The sequence below is a fragment of the Octopus bimaculoides genome, chromosome 21, assembly GCF_046866305.1.
Source record: "Octopus bimaculoides isolate indiv1 chromosome 21, ASM4686630v1, whole genome shotgun sequence".
NCBI lineage: Eukaryota > Metazoa > Mollusca > Cephalopoda > Octopoda > Octopodidae > Octopus > Octopus bimaculoides.
The window spans coordinates 8390653-8405652 of record NC_142948.1 but is presented as its reverse complement, the minus strand read 5'-3'; the positions used below and the strand labels follow the sequence as shown (position 1 = coordinate 8405652).

Sequence of the window (15000 nt, the reverse complement as noted above, 5' to 3'; positions counted from 1 at the left end):
CCAAATCAGACTGGAGCCTGGTGTTGCCATCCGGTTTCACCAGTCCTCAGTCAAATCGTCCAACCCATGCTAGCATGGAAAGCGGACGTTAAACGATGATGATGATGATGATGATTACAAGAAAACAACAGTTATTGCTCAAATAACAATTAACAAAACAATACAAATTTATAAAACAATTTAACCCTTTATACGCTTTCCTCCATTCTTAATCAAATCCATCAGCCTCCTATCAACAGAGGATGTTAATTTATGCACTTGTTGAGGTTTGATTTCAGAAGATACCTCCTTGATCCTCTCCCAAATATCTTTTTTACTGTTGACTTGATGCCCGTTTTCGTAAACCTTCCTCTTCAGAATCGACCAGAGGTTCTCTATCGGATTCAAATCCGGGCTCTGAGGTGGCCAGTCCATCAGACGTTCACCAGAGACCTCCTGGTCTGAAAGCCAAGCTTTTGTGAACCGAGAAGCATGGCTTGGGGCATTGTCTTGTTGAATAATGAGATTCTGGTTGACAGCATCATTTTGTGAATTCAACCAGGGCAATAAATTCTCTTTCAAAAACTCGCAGTAGTTCACAGAATTCATTTTGACACCTTCAGGGACAAGAAAAGGACCAACAATCTCACTTCCAATAATCCCAGCCCAAATCATCACTCCCCCTCCTCCCTGTTGACATCTGAATCGCAAGCGTGGGCTATTGCCTTTAAGAAGCCATCCCTTGGTCCAACCGTCGGGACCGTCGAGGGTTGCTCTAGCCTTGTCAGTCCAGAGAACATTTTGAAAATTGGTTTTCAAATATTTAGTGGCCCATGCTAGTCGCTTCTAACAGTTGATATCACTCAAAGGAGGACATTTTGTCGGTGTTCTCTGGTCGGCTATTTGTTTCAAAATCCGATTTCGGGTCCTTTTAGAGATGTCAGACACTTCTGCATGGTCGAAAATAGCTTTGCTTGTGCTGTGTGGGTTTGCTAGCACACTCCTCTTGATTTTTCTAAAATCTCGTGGTGAAGTCACCTTTGGTCTGCCACTTTTGTGCTTTTTTCTTCCATCTTTGCCGTCAATGACGAAACGTATCACAGTTCAATGATCTCGTTTCAAAATTTTTGAAATTTCTAATGTAGACTTCTTTGCAGCAAGTAATTTAACAATTTCACCCTTCTCGCTATCTGTCAACATCTTTCCTTTAGCCATTATTAATAAATTTATGTTACCTGCATAAACTTTTGGCTCACCTGAAAAGAGGAAAATGTTTAACAATTATTAAATTCTGGGTTTTTTCGTAAAATGTAGTAATGAAAAAAAACAGAATGGCAACCAGCAAATGATGGAAGAGGTGAAACTAAAAAATAAAGCAAAATTAATAAAGAAATTGAGAAAAAATAGGTCTGCAAACTCTTTTGTCCCCCACAGTATATATATATATATATATATATATATATATATATATACGACAGGCTTCTTTCAGTTATATGTGGTCATGTGTTTCAGTCTCTATTTGCGTATGTGGTTGTCTATTCATATACCCTATGTACCTACCCGTCTGTATGTAGACCTGTTGGTTTACATATATATATATACATACATATATATCTCAGCTTTACCCAACCTATTCTCATTGTCATCACCCTTCTTTGACAAGACAGTAATACAGTAATGGATATTATATAAGTTTGCTCCACTCTGTAAGGATGGTTGTTCATTCAGTTTAATTGGAAAACTTAGAAAGACTTTGAAAATGAGTGCTATATCTATCTATTTATTTATTTATTTAGTTATGCATCATGTATAAATGTTTTTATGTCAGTTTTGGTATAGTTTCTATGGCTAGATACCCTTCCTAATGCCAACCACTTTACATAATATATGAGGGGATGCTGAAACAGCTCGTGGGTTTGGATAAAAGAAAATACAAGGGAATCAATTAATTAAGATTTTATTCAACATATTCCCTCTTCACATTCCCACACTTATTGGAGCAGTCCTTCAGTTTTTCTAAGCCCTGTAAAAAGAAATCAGAGGGTTGGGCTTCCAGCCGGGTCTTTCGCGATACCCTTAAAACCAGGAATTTTTCAGTACCCCCTTGTATCTAAATACGATATCTATCATATACGTATCATGTATTATAATAGTGAAGTTAATTTCAAGCATAACCAATTTCTTTTAACTGACATATGCCTGCAAATGGTTTGTCAGCTTTCGTCCATGGGGAAGCTGACTAAATAACTGCAATTTTGTTTTAAATTTTTTGTGACAAATAATCATCATTTAATATCCACTTTTCCATGCTTGTGTGAATCAGCTGGAATTTATGGAGGTAGATTGTCCATGGTTAGATGCCCTTTCTGTCACCAACCTTCATCTGTTTCCAACCATGGTAATATTTCTTTACGGCCTGGCATGTTTTTTGAAAGAAGATTGAAAATGAACAACACTGCTTGTGTGATGGTGATGCTTGTTTACAACCATCAAATGATGTCAAGACAAGAAAACATAACACACACATCATCATCATCATCATCATCATTTGTCCTTTTTTTTTCCATACTGGCATGAGTCTGACAAGAATAAACGAACCAGAGATTGGTCTAAGTAGATAGGTAGATGAGAAAGGTAGATAGGTAGGGGTATGTATGTAGGTAGGTAAATAGGTAAGTAGGTAGACAGGTAGGAAGGAAGGTAGGTTAAGGGGCCTATAGGTACGTCAGTACGTAGGTAGGTAGATAGGTAGGTTGGTAGGTAGGTAGGCACGTAGGTAGGTAGGTAGGCACATAGGTAGGTAGGTAGGTAGGTAGGTAGGTAAATAGGTAGGTAGATATATTTGCCAACTTCATCTTAAGTGAAACTTCACAAAAGAAAAAAACTATAAAGTTGCTAAGCAAAAAAAAAAACAGAAATGCAATTTTAAAAGAAAAAAAAGAAAGTATGGCAGAAAGAAAGAAAGACAAAAAGAAAGAAGGAAAGAAAGAAAGATAGAAGGAACAAAGTGGAAAAAAAAAAATCAGAAATATATAGTGGTTATGCTTAATATCTCCGAGCCATAAGAATTTAAGAAAAAATGAAAAACACTTAATTTTGAAACACAGCTTTTAGTTGGGATGTTTTAAATGTGTTTTTTTTCTTTATTATTTTATTTTAGTGAAAATTTTTGTTTTTTGTTTTTGTTTTTTTTTTCTCTCTTTTTACCTTACTTGGATGGCGAGGGTGGCTAATGTAAAAATGTTCTGTCTGCGGTAGAATGGAATGGAAATATGGTTTCATTTAATTCTTAGAAATGACGAGACATCTTTGTGATGAGCAAAGGGGGAAGAAATACAGACAACTGAAGCAATTCCAGAAGAGAGAAACGGTTTGGCAGATGATGGGGTGGACGTGGGTGGAATGTTATGCCTTCAGCAAAACTATATTCGTCTCTCTCCCACTCTTCATACATACATATATATATATATATATATATATATATATACACACACACACACATACACATATATACACACGCACATACATATATACCTGCACACACACATACATACATATATATATACCTGCACACACACATACATACATATGTACACAAACACACATATACATACATATATACACACATATATAGATATATATATATACATAGGCACATGTATGTATATATACACGTCTATACATATATAGACACACACATATACAACACAAACACACACACACACACACACACACAGCTGCATACACAATATTAATATTCGTTCATTCGTTTATGTTTTGTGTCTGTTTTTCCATGTTGGCATGGGTTAGAGGAGTACATATAATTAAAGCATTGCTTTATAGCCTGATGTCAATTTTGTTGCAAAATCTTACTGGTTTTTCAAGCGAGGGAATTTTTTTTTTTTTATCTTGCATGTCTTCAATATTTGTAGAACTTGCAGCTGATTCATTGACAAGACATTTTCAATGAAGTTCACCATTTATAACTCATTGCTATATTTTTGTATGTGTGGAACAGAAATATTCAGACAATCACATGCACATGCACGACCACATACACACAGGCACATATATACTCCCATACACATGCAGGCTTTGTGCAGTTTCCATCAACAAGATTAACTCACTATGCATTAGTCAGCTCAGGGTTATAACAGTACAAGACGCATGCCCAAGGTACTATGTAGTGAGACTGAACTCAGAACCATTTGGTTAAAAAGCGAACTTTTCAACCACATAGCTATGTCCACACAGATGCATATATATACAGGTGCAGACATGGCTGTGTGATTAGCTGCTTCCCAACCACATGGTTCTGGGTTCAGTCCCAGTGTGTGGCACTTTGGGCAAGTGTCTTCTACTATAGCCTTGGGACAACTAAACCCTTGTAGGTGGATTTGACAGATGGAAACTAAAAGAAACCCATACATATCATCATTGTTTAATGTCTGTCTTCTATGCTGGCATGGGTGAGATGGTTTGACAGGAGCCAGCCAAACAGAAGCCTGCACCAGACTTCTAGGACTATTTTGGCAGGATTTTTACAGCTAGATGCCCTTCCTAACACCAACCACTCAGCAGAGTAGGCTTTTTTTACGTAGTGTCTTTTATGTGGCACAAGCACAGGAGACGTCACTAACAGGGTCACCAAGTAACTTGTGAGACAAAAATCTTCTGCGATGAGAGGGGGGCATTGGAAGTGATCTGGTGTCAGATGATGAAATGTTATAGTGAGACAGAAACAGGTGCTTTGGTGTAGAGGAGGTACAAGGTTACCTGGCCAGAGAGAGAGGGAGAGATCAGGAAGGAAGAGAGAAACAGGTGTGCTGCTGCATAGGAAATACATGGTGACCCAGCCTGAGGGAAGAGCAGGAGAAAGAGAGAGAGAGAGAGAGAGAGAGAGTGGGAGACAGCAGGATAGAGATGGCGGCAAAGTGCCAGGCATACCCACAAGGGACAGGGATCAGAATACAAATGGGATGGTTGAGAAAAGGAAGAGAGAGATAAAGATGGTAGCAAGTGCTAGGGCATACCCTTGAGGTTCAAATGTCATGATATAAGTGGCAGGATATTGCCAAAGAAACATGATTGGAGAGTGTGGAGGGAGAGTGGAAAGTGAGTGGCGAAAACCTGGGTATGTATAGATGGGGGGTGGGGTCTACCGGATGGAAATGATACAGAGAAACAGGGCAGTGAGGACAGGTTTGGGGAGTGAAATGTAGGCATAGTGTATGAAGGAGTAAAGGTGGTGAGCTGGCAGAATCTTTAGCACACCGGGCAAAATGCTTAGCAGTATTTCGTCCATTTTTATGTTCTGAGTTCAAGTTCTACCAAGGTCGATTTAGCCTTTCGTCTTTTCAAGGTCAATAATTTAAGTACCAGTGAAACACTGGGGTTGATGTAACCAACTTGTCCCCTCCCCAAAAATTTCAGGCCTTGTGTCTTTAGTAGAAAAGATTATTATCATTATCATTATCTGTTTGACTTTTGCTATGTAGTTGTACAAGTTGACTCCAAGTCTCACCCAGGGACCTCAAGAGACAACAAGTTAGAAGTTCAAGTTGGTATTATGCCTAGGGGGTCATATATTTGGTTTTGCACATAGTATTATTCTAGAGAATTATTATTATTATTATTATTATTATTATTAAAGTGGCAAACTGACAGAATCATTAGCAGGATTTTACCCAGCTCATGGTTCTGAGTTCAAATTCCACTGAGGTCAACTTTGCTTTTCATCCTTTCAAGCTCGATAAAATAAGTACCAGTTGCACACTGGGGTGAATATAATCAACTGGCCCCCTTTCCTGAAATTGCTGACCCTGTGTCAAAATTTGAAACCATTATTATTATTATTATTATTATTATTATTATATTATTGTTATTACTATTATTATTGATGTTCCTTGTTGCATTTCTCAAAGGATCAGTCATATTTGACAAGTACTTATTCTATTGGTCTTTTTTGCCAAACTGTTAAGTTACAGGTATGTAAACAAACCAACACCAGTTTTCAAACAGTGTTGGTGGACACACACACACACACACGATGGGCTGCTTTTGGTTTCCATCTACCAAATCCACTTACAAGGCTTTAGATGGCCCGGGACTGTAGTAGAAGACTCTTGACCAAGGTGTCACACAGTAGGACTGAACCCAAAACCACATGTAAAGTACAAAGCAAGCTTCTTAACCTCACAACCAAACTTGCACCTTAAACATCTAAAAGAACAGAAAATAAATACTATTTTTTTCTTTCTTAAGCCCCAAAAGATTTGACTAATTCTAACAAAATATTCAAATTATTTGGAATAATGCCAATCCATGTTAGCAGAGAAAAACAAACAAATGGAATAATTTGCTAACACAAGGAAATACTATTACAATTGACTTGTTAACGATAATTAGACCAGCTTCGTTACCTTTCCGATCCCTCTTGCTCTTCACTTTCCTTCTACATTTCTCTCTCTCTTACTCTCTTTACTGTCTGTTCCTTTCCTTTTCTTCTCCTCCCTTCCTTTTTGTTTCTTTATCTCTCTGTCTTTCTCTCTCTCTCTCACTCTCTCATTCTCCTTATTTTATCCTTTCTATCTCACCCTCTATACCCCAATCTTCAACTCCCTCACTCTCACATCTCTAACGAAGAGCCAGTGGGGAGTGGCTGAAACAATGCAGGGGGGGAGGTTAATTAGCACAAACCAAAAATTAAAAACAAAACAGAAAAAAACAATCAAACAAACTGGTTGATGAGATGACAAGTCATCTAATAAAACTAAAGATCCTGATTCCAAAGAAACTGATGATATCCTGCATCAGCAAAACATAATCCATTTAAAAAAAAAGATAATCTTTATTTTTTTGACATCTTAATAATTTCAACATTTAGCTCCTATGCATTTTTTTCCCTGCCATTCTACAAAGAACAAATATTCAAAAATGGTGGATATTTTGAGTTTTTTTTTGTTTTTTTCTTTTCAGTTTCAACAGCAAATTTAATTCAGTGTAATTTATTTCTAACTACAAGTTACTTTAATGCAACTAAAGCTGTATTACTAAGGCTGGAAGAGACAATGCGTACCGGCCTTTTATGAAGCTCTGGCGTGACACAGTTATCTTCTCTCTCTCTCTCTCTCTCTCTCTCTCTCTCTCTCTCTCTCTCTCTCATATACCACTTAGCAAAAAATGTTCAGCCTTTTCAAAAGTCTTTACCATCTTGTACAATCTTTATCTCTATTATTCTCTCTCTCTCTCTCTCTCTCTCTCTCTCTCTCTCTCTCTCTCTCTCTCTCTCTCTCTCTGCCCGTCTCTCTCTCTCTCTCAACTGTTTTTAACATTCTCTCTGTCTTTTCCACCCTTTCTAACCTTCTCTCTCTCTGATTTCATCCTGTCCTCTTCTTTCTCCCTATCTTTCTTCCTCTCCCCTCTCTCTTATTCTCTCTACTTTGTCCTCTATTTCCTTCTCCACTCTTTCTAATTCTCTCTCTCACTTCTCTCTAAACCTATCCTGTACTCTTCTTTCTCTTCACTCTTTCTAACTCTCCTCCTCTCTCTCTCTCCTATCTTGTCTTCTCTATCTATCTATCTATCTATCTATCTCTCTTGTTGCTAAAATTTATGGGCAATAAATCTGAAATACTCTAACAAATTATTTTAAGACTTTTCCTTATACAATTCCTAATAATATTTAATGATATAAATATAACAAGATTTTTTTTTAACATTGAATGGCTATGACAGTCCACCCAAGGAAAATGGAAATCAAAGGGGTCCATAGGTAAAAAATGGTTGAGAGCCCTTGCTCTATATGACAGTCCAGCCTAGAGGGGCAGCAAGGGTTTTCACAATCCTAAGAGATCCCCTTTGGTCATGACTGACCATGGGATTGCACCTAGAAAGTTCCCTTCCGAGGCACAAGTCTGAGCAAGGTTGTTTATGCAAGACCAGCAGTCACCCATGCATACCAGCCTCCCCTCTCCATGCCACTGATGTTATCGAAGGGGAAAGCATAGATGAATACAGCTTGGCACCAGTGACATCACAACTCATTTCTACAGCTGAGTGAACTGACTGGAGCATTGAGAATTAAAGTGTCTTGCTCAAGAACATAACAGGCAGCCCAGTCCAGGAATCGAACTCACTACCTCATGATTGTGATCCTGACACTCTAAACACAGAGCCATATGCCCTCACTAGAGGTGTGTACAAATATCTTTGCTCTCACCACTCTAGAGCAAAGATATTTGTGGCACCCTCACATTAATAAACAGAGATTATAGAAGAGAGGAAATTTCACACCCCCAAACACACCTGTACCCAGAGCAACGGAGAGCAACTGTCTCCTTTTACCCTGTCTCCACCTACCCTCTCTTATGCCCCTCACTCAACCTCTTGGAAATGACAGCCTACAGTTTTCCTAATAAGCAAAATGTAATTTTACTGTCTAATGCCCAGACACAGTAGCCTGACGTAGTCCTCTACCTGGCCGGCTTCTGTCAACTGTCCTACCCATGCATGCACAAAAGACGGACGTTAAGCGATTATGATGGTAATGATGATGAATGTAATTTTAAGGTACATTAAACACACAGCACTGCATGAGTGTGTATACACATACATGTGTACACCCACATGTACATACACACATGTATACACACATACACAAGAGTGTGAGATTAAGAAGATTGCATCCCAGCCACACGGTTTCGGGTTCAGTCCCACTGCATGCAATATGCATACAAGTATCTGTATGTGCCAGAGAGAGAGAGAGAAAGGGAGAGAGAGAGAAAGGGAGAAAGGGAGAAAGAGAGAAAGGGTGTGTGTGTGCATGTGCATGCACGTGTATGTGTGTGTGTGCACGTGTGTGCATATCCATCTTTGTTTTGATGTCACACCAATAATTGTAAACAACGGTGTCCCTGGCTTCCAATCTTCCGTGAAAGACATGCCCAGCAACAGGGAAATATTACCTTACTTCAAAACAGGTAAGGGTCGACAAGAAGAAGGGCATCTGACTACAGAAGAAGGTACCTCAATCAAATCTATCATCTGACCCATGCAAGGATGAAAAAGTGAACGTTAAAACTATGATGATGATGATGGTGGTGGTGGTGGTGGTGGGAGACATGTGTTTGTGCCTGATTATATGTATGCGTGCTTGTGTAAGTTTGTGTGTGCATGTGTGATTATGTGCATGTATGCTTGTGAGTGTGTGTCTGTGTGGCTGGGAGGCTGGGTGTGTATATGTTTACGAAGTGCATGCATATATATGTAAGTAAATATACTCTGACAGGCACACATTAGTCCAAAAAGCTTCTAATTACAGTGAAGACTGCTAAAAGTACAACTCTAATTTCCCCTCTTTTACAACAAGCAAGAATTACTGTCTGAGAATGTTTCAGATTAGATTCTCTGACAGCAAAAATAATATGGAAAGCAATTATTCCTGCAAACAACAACCGCCACCACCGCCATTTCCACCACTGCAACATATAAGCAACTACTATCACCTATACCACAACAATCATATGTTCTGTTACCATAAACAAAACTGATACTAGAATGACAAAGCCGTGTCGATACCAAACAAGGACAACGGCCACCACCACCATCATCATCATTGCACTGACCACAACAACCACCACTACCACCACCACCACCAGCAACATATAAGCAACTGTCACTGCCATCGTTATCGTATGTACTGTCAATTGAAATAAAGCCGAAATAACAAAGCCATGTTGACAATGGACAATGATAATGGACATCATCACTACCGTCACCACCTTGTCCACAACAGCCACCAGCATCATTACACTGACCACAACAACCAACACCATCACTTCCACCATTACCTTTTATTGTGCCAGGAGTATGGGTGGCAGTTAGGTGACACTGGCATGAGCCACGACTATGATTTGACTTGGCTTGACGTGTCTTCTCAAGCATGGCATGGCACCAAAGATCTTGGTCGCTTGTCATTGCCACCATGGGGCCCAACGTTCGAAGGCCACACTTCACTACCTCATCCCATGTCTTCCTAGGTCTACCTCTTCCACAGGTTCCCTCCACAGTTAGAGACCCACCAACACTATATATGCCACCACTGCTACCACCACCACCACCACCACCACCACCACCACCACCACCACCACCACCACCACCACCACCACCATGTCAGTATGTATGTTACAACTACCACTGCCACCACCAAAGTAAAGTCTATATTTTGGTGGCATTCTACCAATACCACCACAATGACAATGGCTGTTAGTTCCGCTACTACTAAGACCACTACAACTACTACTACTGGTACTTTGTCGGTTACAATGACAAGTGCTCCAGTTGATCCGATCAACGGAACAGCCTGCTCATGAAATTAACGTGCAAGTGGCTGAGTACTCCACAGATACACATGCCCTTAATGTAGTTTTCAGGAAGATTTAGCATGACAAGGATGGCCCCTTTGAATTACAGGTACTACTCATTTTCGCCAGCTGAGTAGACTGGAGCAATGTGAAATAAAGTGTCTTGCTCAAGGACACAATGTGCCATCAGGAATTGAACTCATGACCTTACGATTGTAAGCCGAACACCCTAACCACCAAGCCATGCACTTGCACTACTACTATAAAGATCTACAATATTCACCACCACAACTATCTCCAGTACTACTACCACCCTCACCACCACCACCACTAAAAACAAATGCTTACACTACTGCTACCATGATGACCATCACTACCAAATCCTGATAGCATAATCAGTGGTATAATCATTATAGCCATCATCATTATCATTAGCATCATAACCATCACCACTACTATCACCACCACCACCACCACCACCACCACACCACCACACCATCACCATCATAATCATCATCATCATCATTATCTATTTTTTTTTCTTTTTACTTTATTTATCTCAACCATTAGGCAGCAGCCATGCTGGGGCAACCACTTAATTCAATCATTATCACCATTACTACCATTATCATTGTCGTCGTCATCGTCATCAATAACAAGCACCTCAATCACCACCACCGCCGCCACCACCACCAGAACCATCAACTATAACCATCAACATAACCGCACCTACTGTAACCATCACAATTCTCAAAAACCATCACTGCTATCATCATCATCATCATCATTATCAACAACCACTTCCACCATCACAGCCATTACTATCACCATTATTTTGACAATGATCATAACACACACCCACCACTACTACAACCACCGCCAACAACACTACTACTACTACTACTACTACTACTACTTCTACAACAACAACAACTACTACTACTACTTCTACTACTACTACTACACCCCTGTTATAAATGCTTACAATGATGAATAAATTGTGGAGATATCTAGAGGGCATTTATTATGGTTTCATGTGTTTGAATTGATTTCTGCTATTAAAGTTTCTATGCAACTATATATAAATGCACACATCATCATCATCATCATCATCATCATCATATTCAATTTAATGTCCGTTTTTCATGCTGGCATGGGTTGGATGGTTTGACAAAAGCCGGTAAGCCATGGCGCAGCCTCTTGCTCCAAAGTCTGCTTTGGTATGGTTTCTATATATATATATATATATATATGAAATGCTATGAAAGTGTACGTGTGTAGGTGTATGTGTAATATATTACATATATAAAAAAATTATTACATGTGTGTGTGTGTATCTGTCTGTCTCTGTGTGTGCGTGCATGTGTGTATTTATGAGTTTTATATCTTTTGTATTGGAAGTGTATTTATATCTTTCAGACAGCCCAAACTGATTAATGACCTGAGCTGACCTCCTGCTATCAGTTTGGTCGGTGTTCTTCCCCTTTTATTTTTCTTCTTTTCTTTTTCATAGTTTTTACAAGTTTTATCCCCCCCCCCTCTCTCTCTCTCTTTTTCAGTGAGCGCACATTTATGGGTTTTTTTCCGAGTAGTGAGGTTTTATTCGGTCTTCCTTGATATGTTTTGTCTGTCCCCTGCTATTCTATATGACATGCGAGGTTGTTGGTTATTTACATTATAGGGGAAAAGTGTATACATCTACACCTTTAACAACATTGCATTGTGTTGTGTTCATTGCAGGACACTGATGAGGTAATGTATGATTGCATACTGCTTCTGCAATTGTTATCTAATAATTTCAGCATTTTGCTGAAACATGTATATGTCCTATAAAGTTCTGAATACCACACACGTTTTCTGCGTATTATTTTTTTCTAATATTACATTATATAGTTGCAGACATGACAGATAGATCAATTGACTAAAAGACAAATACTGACTCAGTATTAATTATTTAAAACAGTGGTTCTCAACCAGAGTCCATTTGGGCCGTGAGGGTCCATATAAGATTTCTGGGGTTCAATGCAACAAAATAGTAAATTGGGGATCCACAATACTATTTTAAGAGCCCCTAAAAATATTTTGCTTTAGATGTATGTATTGGTATGTACTGCAAGAAATAGCTAGGTTTCTTTCTCTAATTTTACACAGTTCAACCTACACAAGATAATGTGTGAAAAACAAAAGAGGAATTTTGAAAGGAGTTTCTATAAAACTAGTTTCTAAATATCGAATGGCCACAGGGTCCACCAGGATGAAATAGTAATCAAAGGAGTCCATAATGGTGTTTTAAGGGTCTCTGAATAAAATAGCAATCGAAGGGGGTTCCATAGGTAAAAAATGGTTAAGAACCTCTGATTTAAAACAATCTGATTTGGATGTATGCAAAATCAAGTTCACAGGCTCCTAACAGGAACCAAGCTCATTCAGGCTCAAAATGAGCTTGAATAAGCTAGGCTTCGGTTAGAAGCCTGTGAAACTTTAACTCACCAGGAGTCGTTTCTGCTACAAGATGCAGTGGACTCATAGTTGAATGTCTGCATAACACCTTATAGCTTTATCAGAGCTTTGAACAGGAAGTGCAATTTGGTGTTACAAATGGAAGAAAAACCCAAAGTGTGTGTGTGTGTGTGTGTGTGTGTGTGTGTGTGTGTGTGTGTGTGTGTGTGAGAGAGAGAGGGGGGAGAGAGAGAGGGGGGGAGAGAGAGAGGGAGAGAGAGAGAGAGAGAGAGAGTAATTAGCAGAAGTTGAGTGATTCCAGGACCAAGACTTTCATGATTTGGCACTTATCAAGGTTCCATAAGCACCACTGTATGAAACTCTTGGCCCTTGGGCCACTCTGTAACTTTTGGTAATATATATATATATATATATATATATATATATATATATATATATATATACACACACACACACACACACAAGCACATACGCACACAAACACATACAAATAGGCACATTTATACATATGTGTATGTATGTATGTATGTATATATATATATATATATATATATATATATATATATATATCCAGACACGTGTATACAAATACATTAAATGTAATTATGAGAATAAACAACTTACGTGCTTCAGTTGTATCGACATCAGTCTGTTGAGGATATTCCAGTGGTTTGTCAGCCCCATGGAAATACTGCAGATGAAGTAGTAAATTGAAAAGACATTACAATTCAGCGAAACTGTGGTATGCAAAACAAAACATACAGAAGAAGCATAAGCTGCATAAATACACCAACAAGCAATGCCCTCCTACCCCAATCACACCCACCGCCAAGCAACAGCAAAATTTCAGTACGAGGGCCAACAATTATCACATGGAGGGAGGGGGGACAAATCGAATACCTGAACCCCCATACTTCATTGGTACTTTATTTCATCAACTTCAAAAGGACGAAAGGCAAAGTTGACCATGGCGGAATTTGAACTTGGAATGTAACGAACCATAAGAAATGCTGACGACCGTTTCTATCCAATGCTCTAAGGATTCTGAGAGCTCGCTAATTTAACAATGGTTTCAAAGTCTGGCACCACAAGGCCAGCAAGTTTGTGGGACGGGGGGGGGGGGCTAATTGATTACATCAATTCCAGTGGTCAACTGGCACTTAGTTTATCAAGCCTGAGAGGGTGAAAGGTAAAGGTGACCTCGGCAGAATTTGAACTCAGAATGTGAAAAGACAGGTGAAATGCCTTTAAGCACATCGTTTGGTAAGCTAACGATTCTGACAGCTCAAGACCTTCTACTATCATCATCATCATAAAAAGAAGAAGAAGAAGGCAGATGAGGGGGGAGACGGGGAGGAGGTGGAGGAGGAGGAGGAGGAGTCCTACTACTTTCCGCTAGAGGCACAGCACAAGGCATGAAATTTCAGTTGAAGGGGTAAGGCAATTATATCATCAACCCTAGTGCACAAAGAGCACTTATTATTGTACATTGATGCTGAAATGATGATCTACAAATTAATATACGAGACTAATCCTCTACCCAAACAAATTCCCAGCCTTCTGTCAGTAATTTGTAAAGCAGAGGGTCAGTTAATGATAATGACCTCAGCTTTTGAATAGCTCTTTATTTGATCAACCTGGGATCTTCAGCTTTAAGTTAATATCTGCTGGGCACCTAATTTCCACAACTGCGCAGTTTCTGGGTGTGTGTGTGTGTGTGTGTGTGTGAATGTATGAATAAATATATGTATGTATGTATATACATATATATGTATTGTGTATATCTGTGTGAGCGTGTGTGTGTCTTTGTCTCTGTCGCCACCACCTCTGCTTGACAACCAGTGCTGGCAAGTTTGCGTCCCCCCATAAAAGAAGTACAAGGCTTTAAAAAAAAAGCTACAGGGAGTGTCAACTGATTTGATGAGAAATTCAAGGCAATGCCCCAGTATGGTCGCTGTCTAATGACCGAAACGGGTAAAATAGAAAGAACGAAAATAAGAATCAGCTTTTCATTTTCGCTCTTCAATCTCGCCACCAACGTAATCATAATCTCCGCTTTCGAAAACATATCTTTGAAATATGTCATGAGAACGCTACATTATTAAGACAGACACATGACATATATATGGGAAATAGAGAGATGAATATATATAGACACACACACACATATATAAACATATATATAAACACACACATA

General features: G+C 39.0%; 1 protein-coding gene across 4 annotated transcripts in view; it reads right to left on the bottom strand.

The window, feature by feature from the left end:
• The window catches only part of LOC106880926 (mitogen-activated protein kinase kinase kinase 7-like), a 427548-nt gene that overhangs the window by 173941 nt on the left and 238607 nt on the right, over window positions 1-15000 (bottom strand). For 2 of the 4 annotated variants that reach the window (XM_089338806.1, XM_089338808.1), the window contains exons 9-10: window positions 13428-13494; window positions 1215-1235 (exon numbers count right to left, since the gene is read on the bottom strand). In XM_089338806.1, coding sequence (XP_089194932.1) covers window positions 1215-1235; window positions 13428-13494 — 88 coding nt within the window. The remainder of the gene's footprint in view (window positions 1-1214; window positions 1236-13427; window positions 13495-15000) is intronic. The other 2 variants (XM_089338807.1, XM_089338809.1) reach the window with 1 other exon arrangement.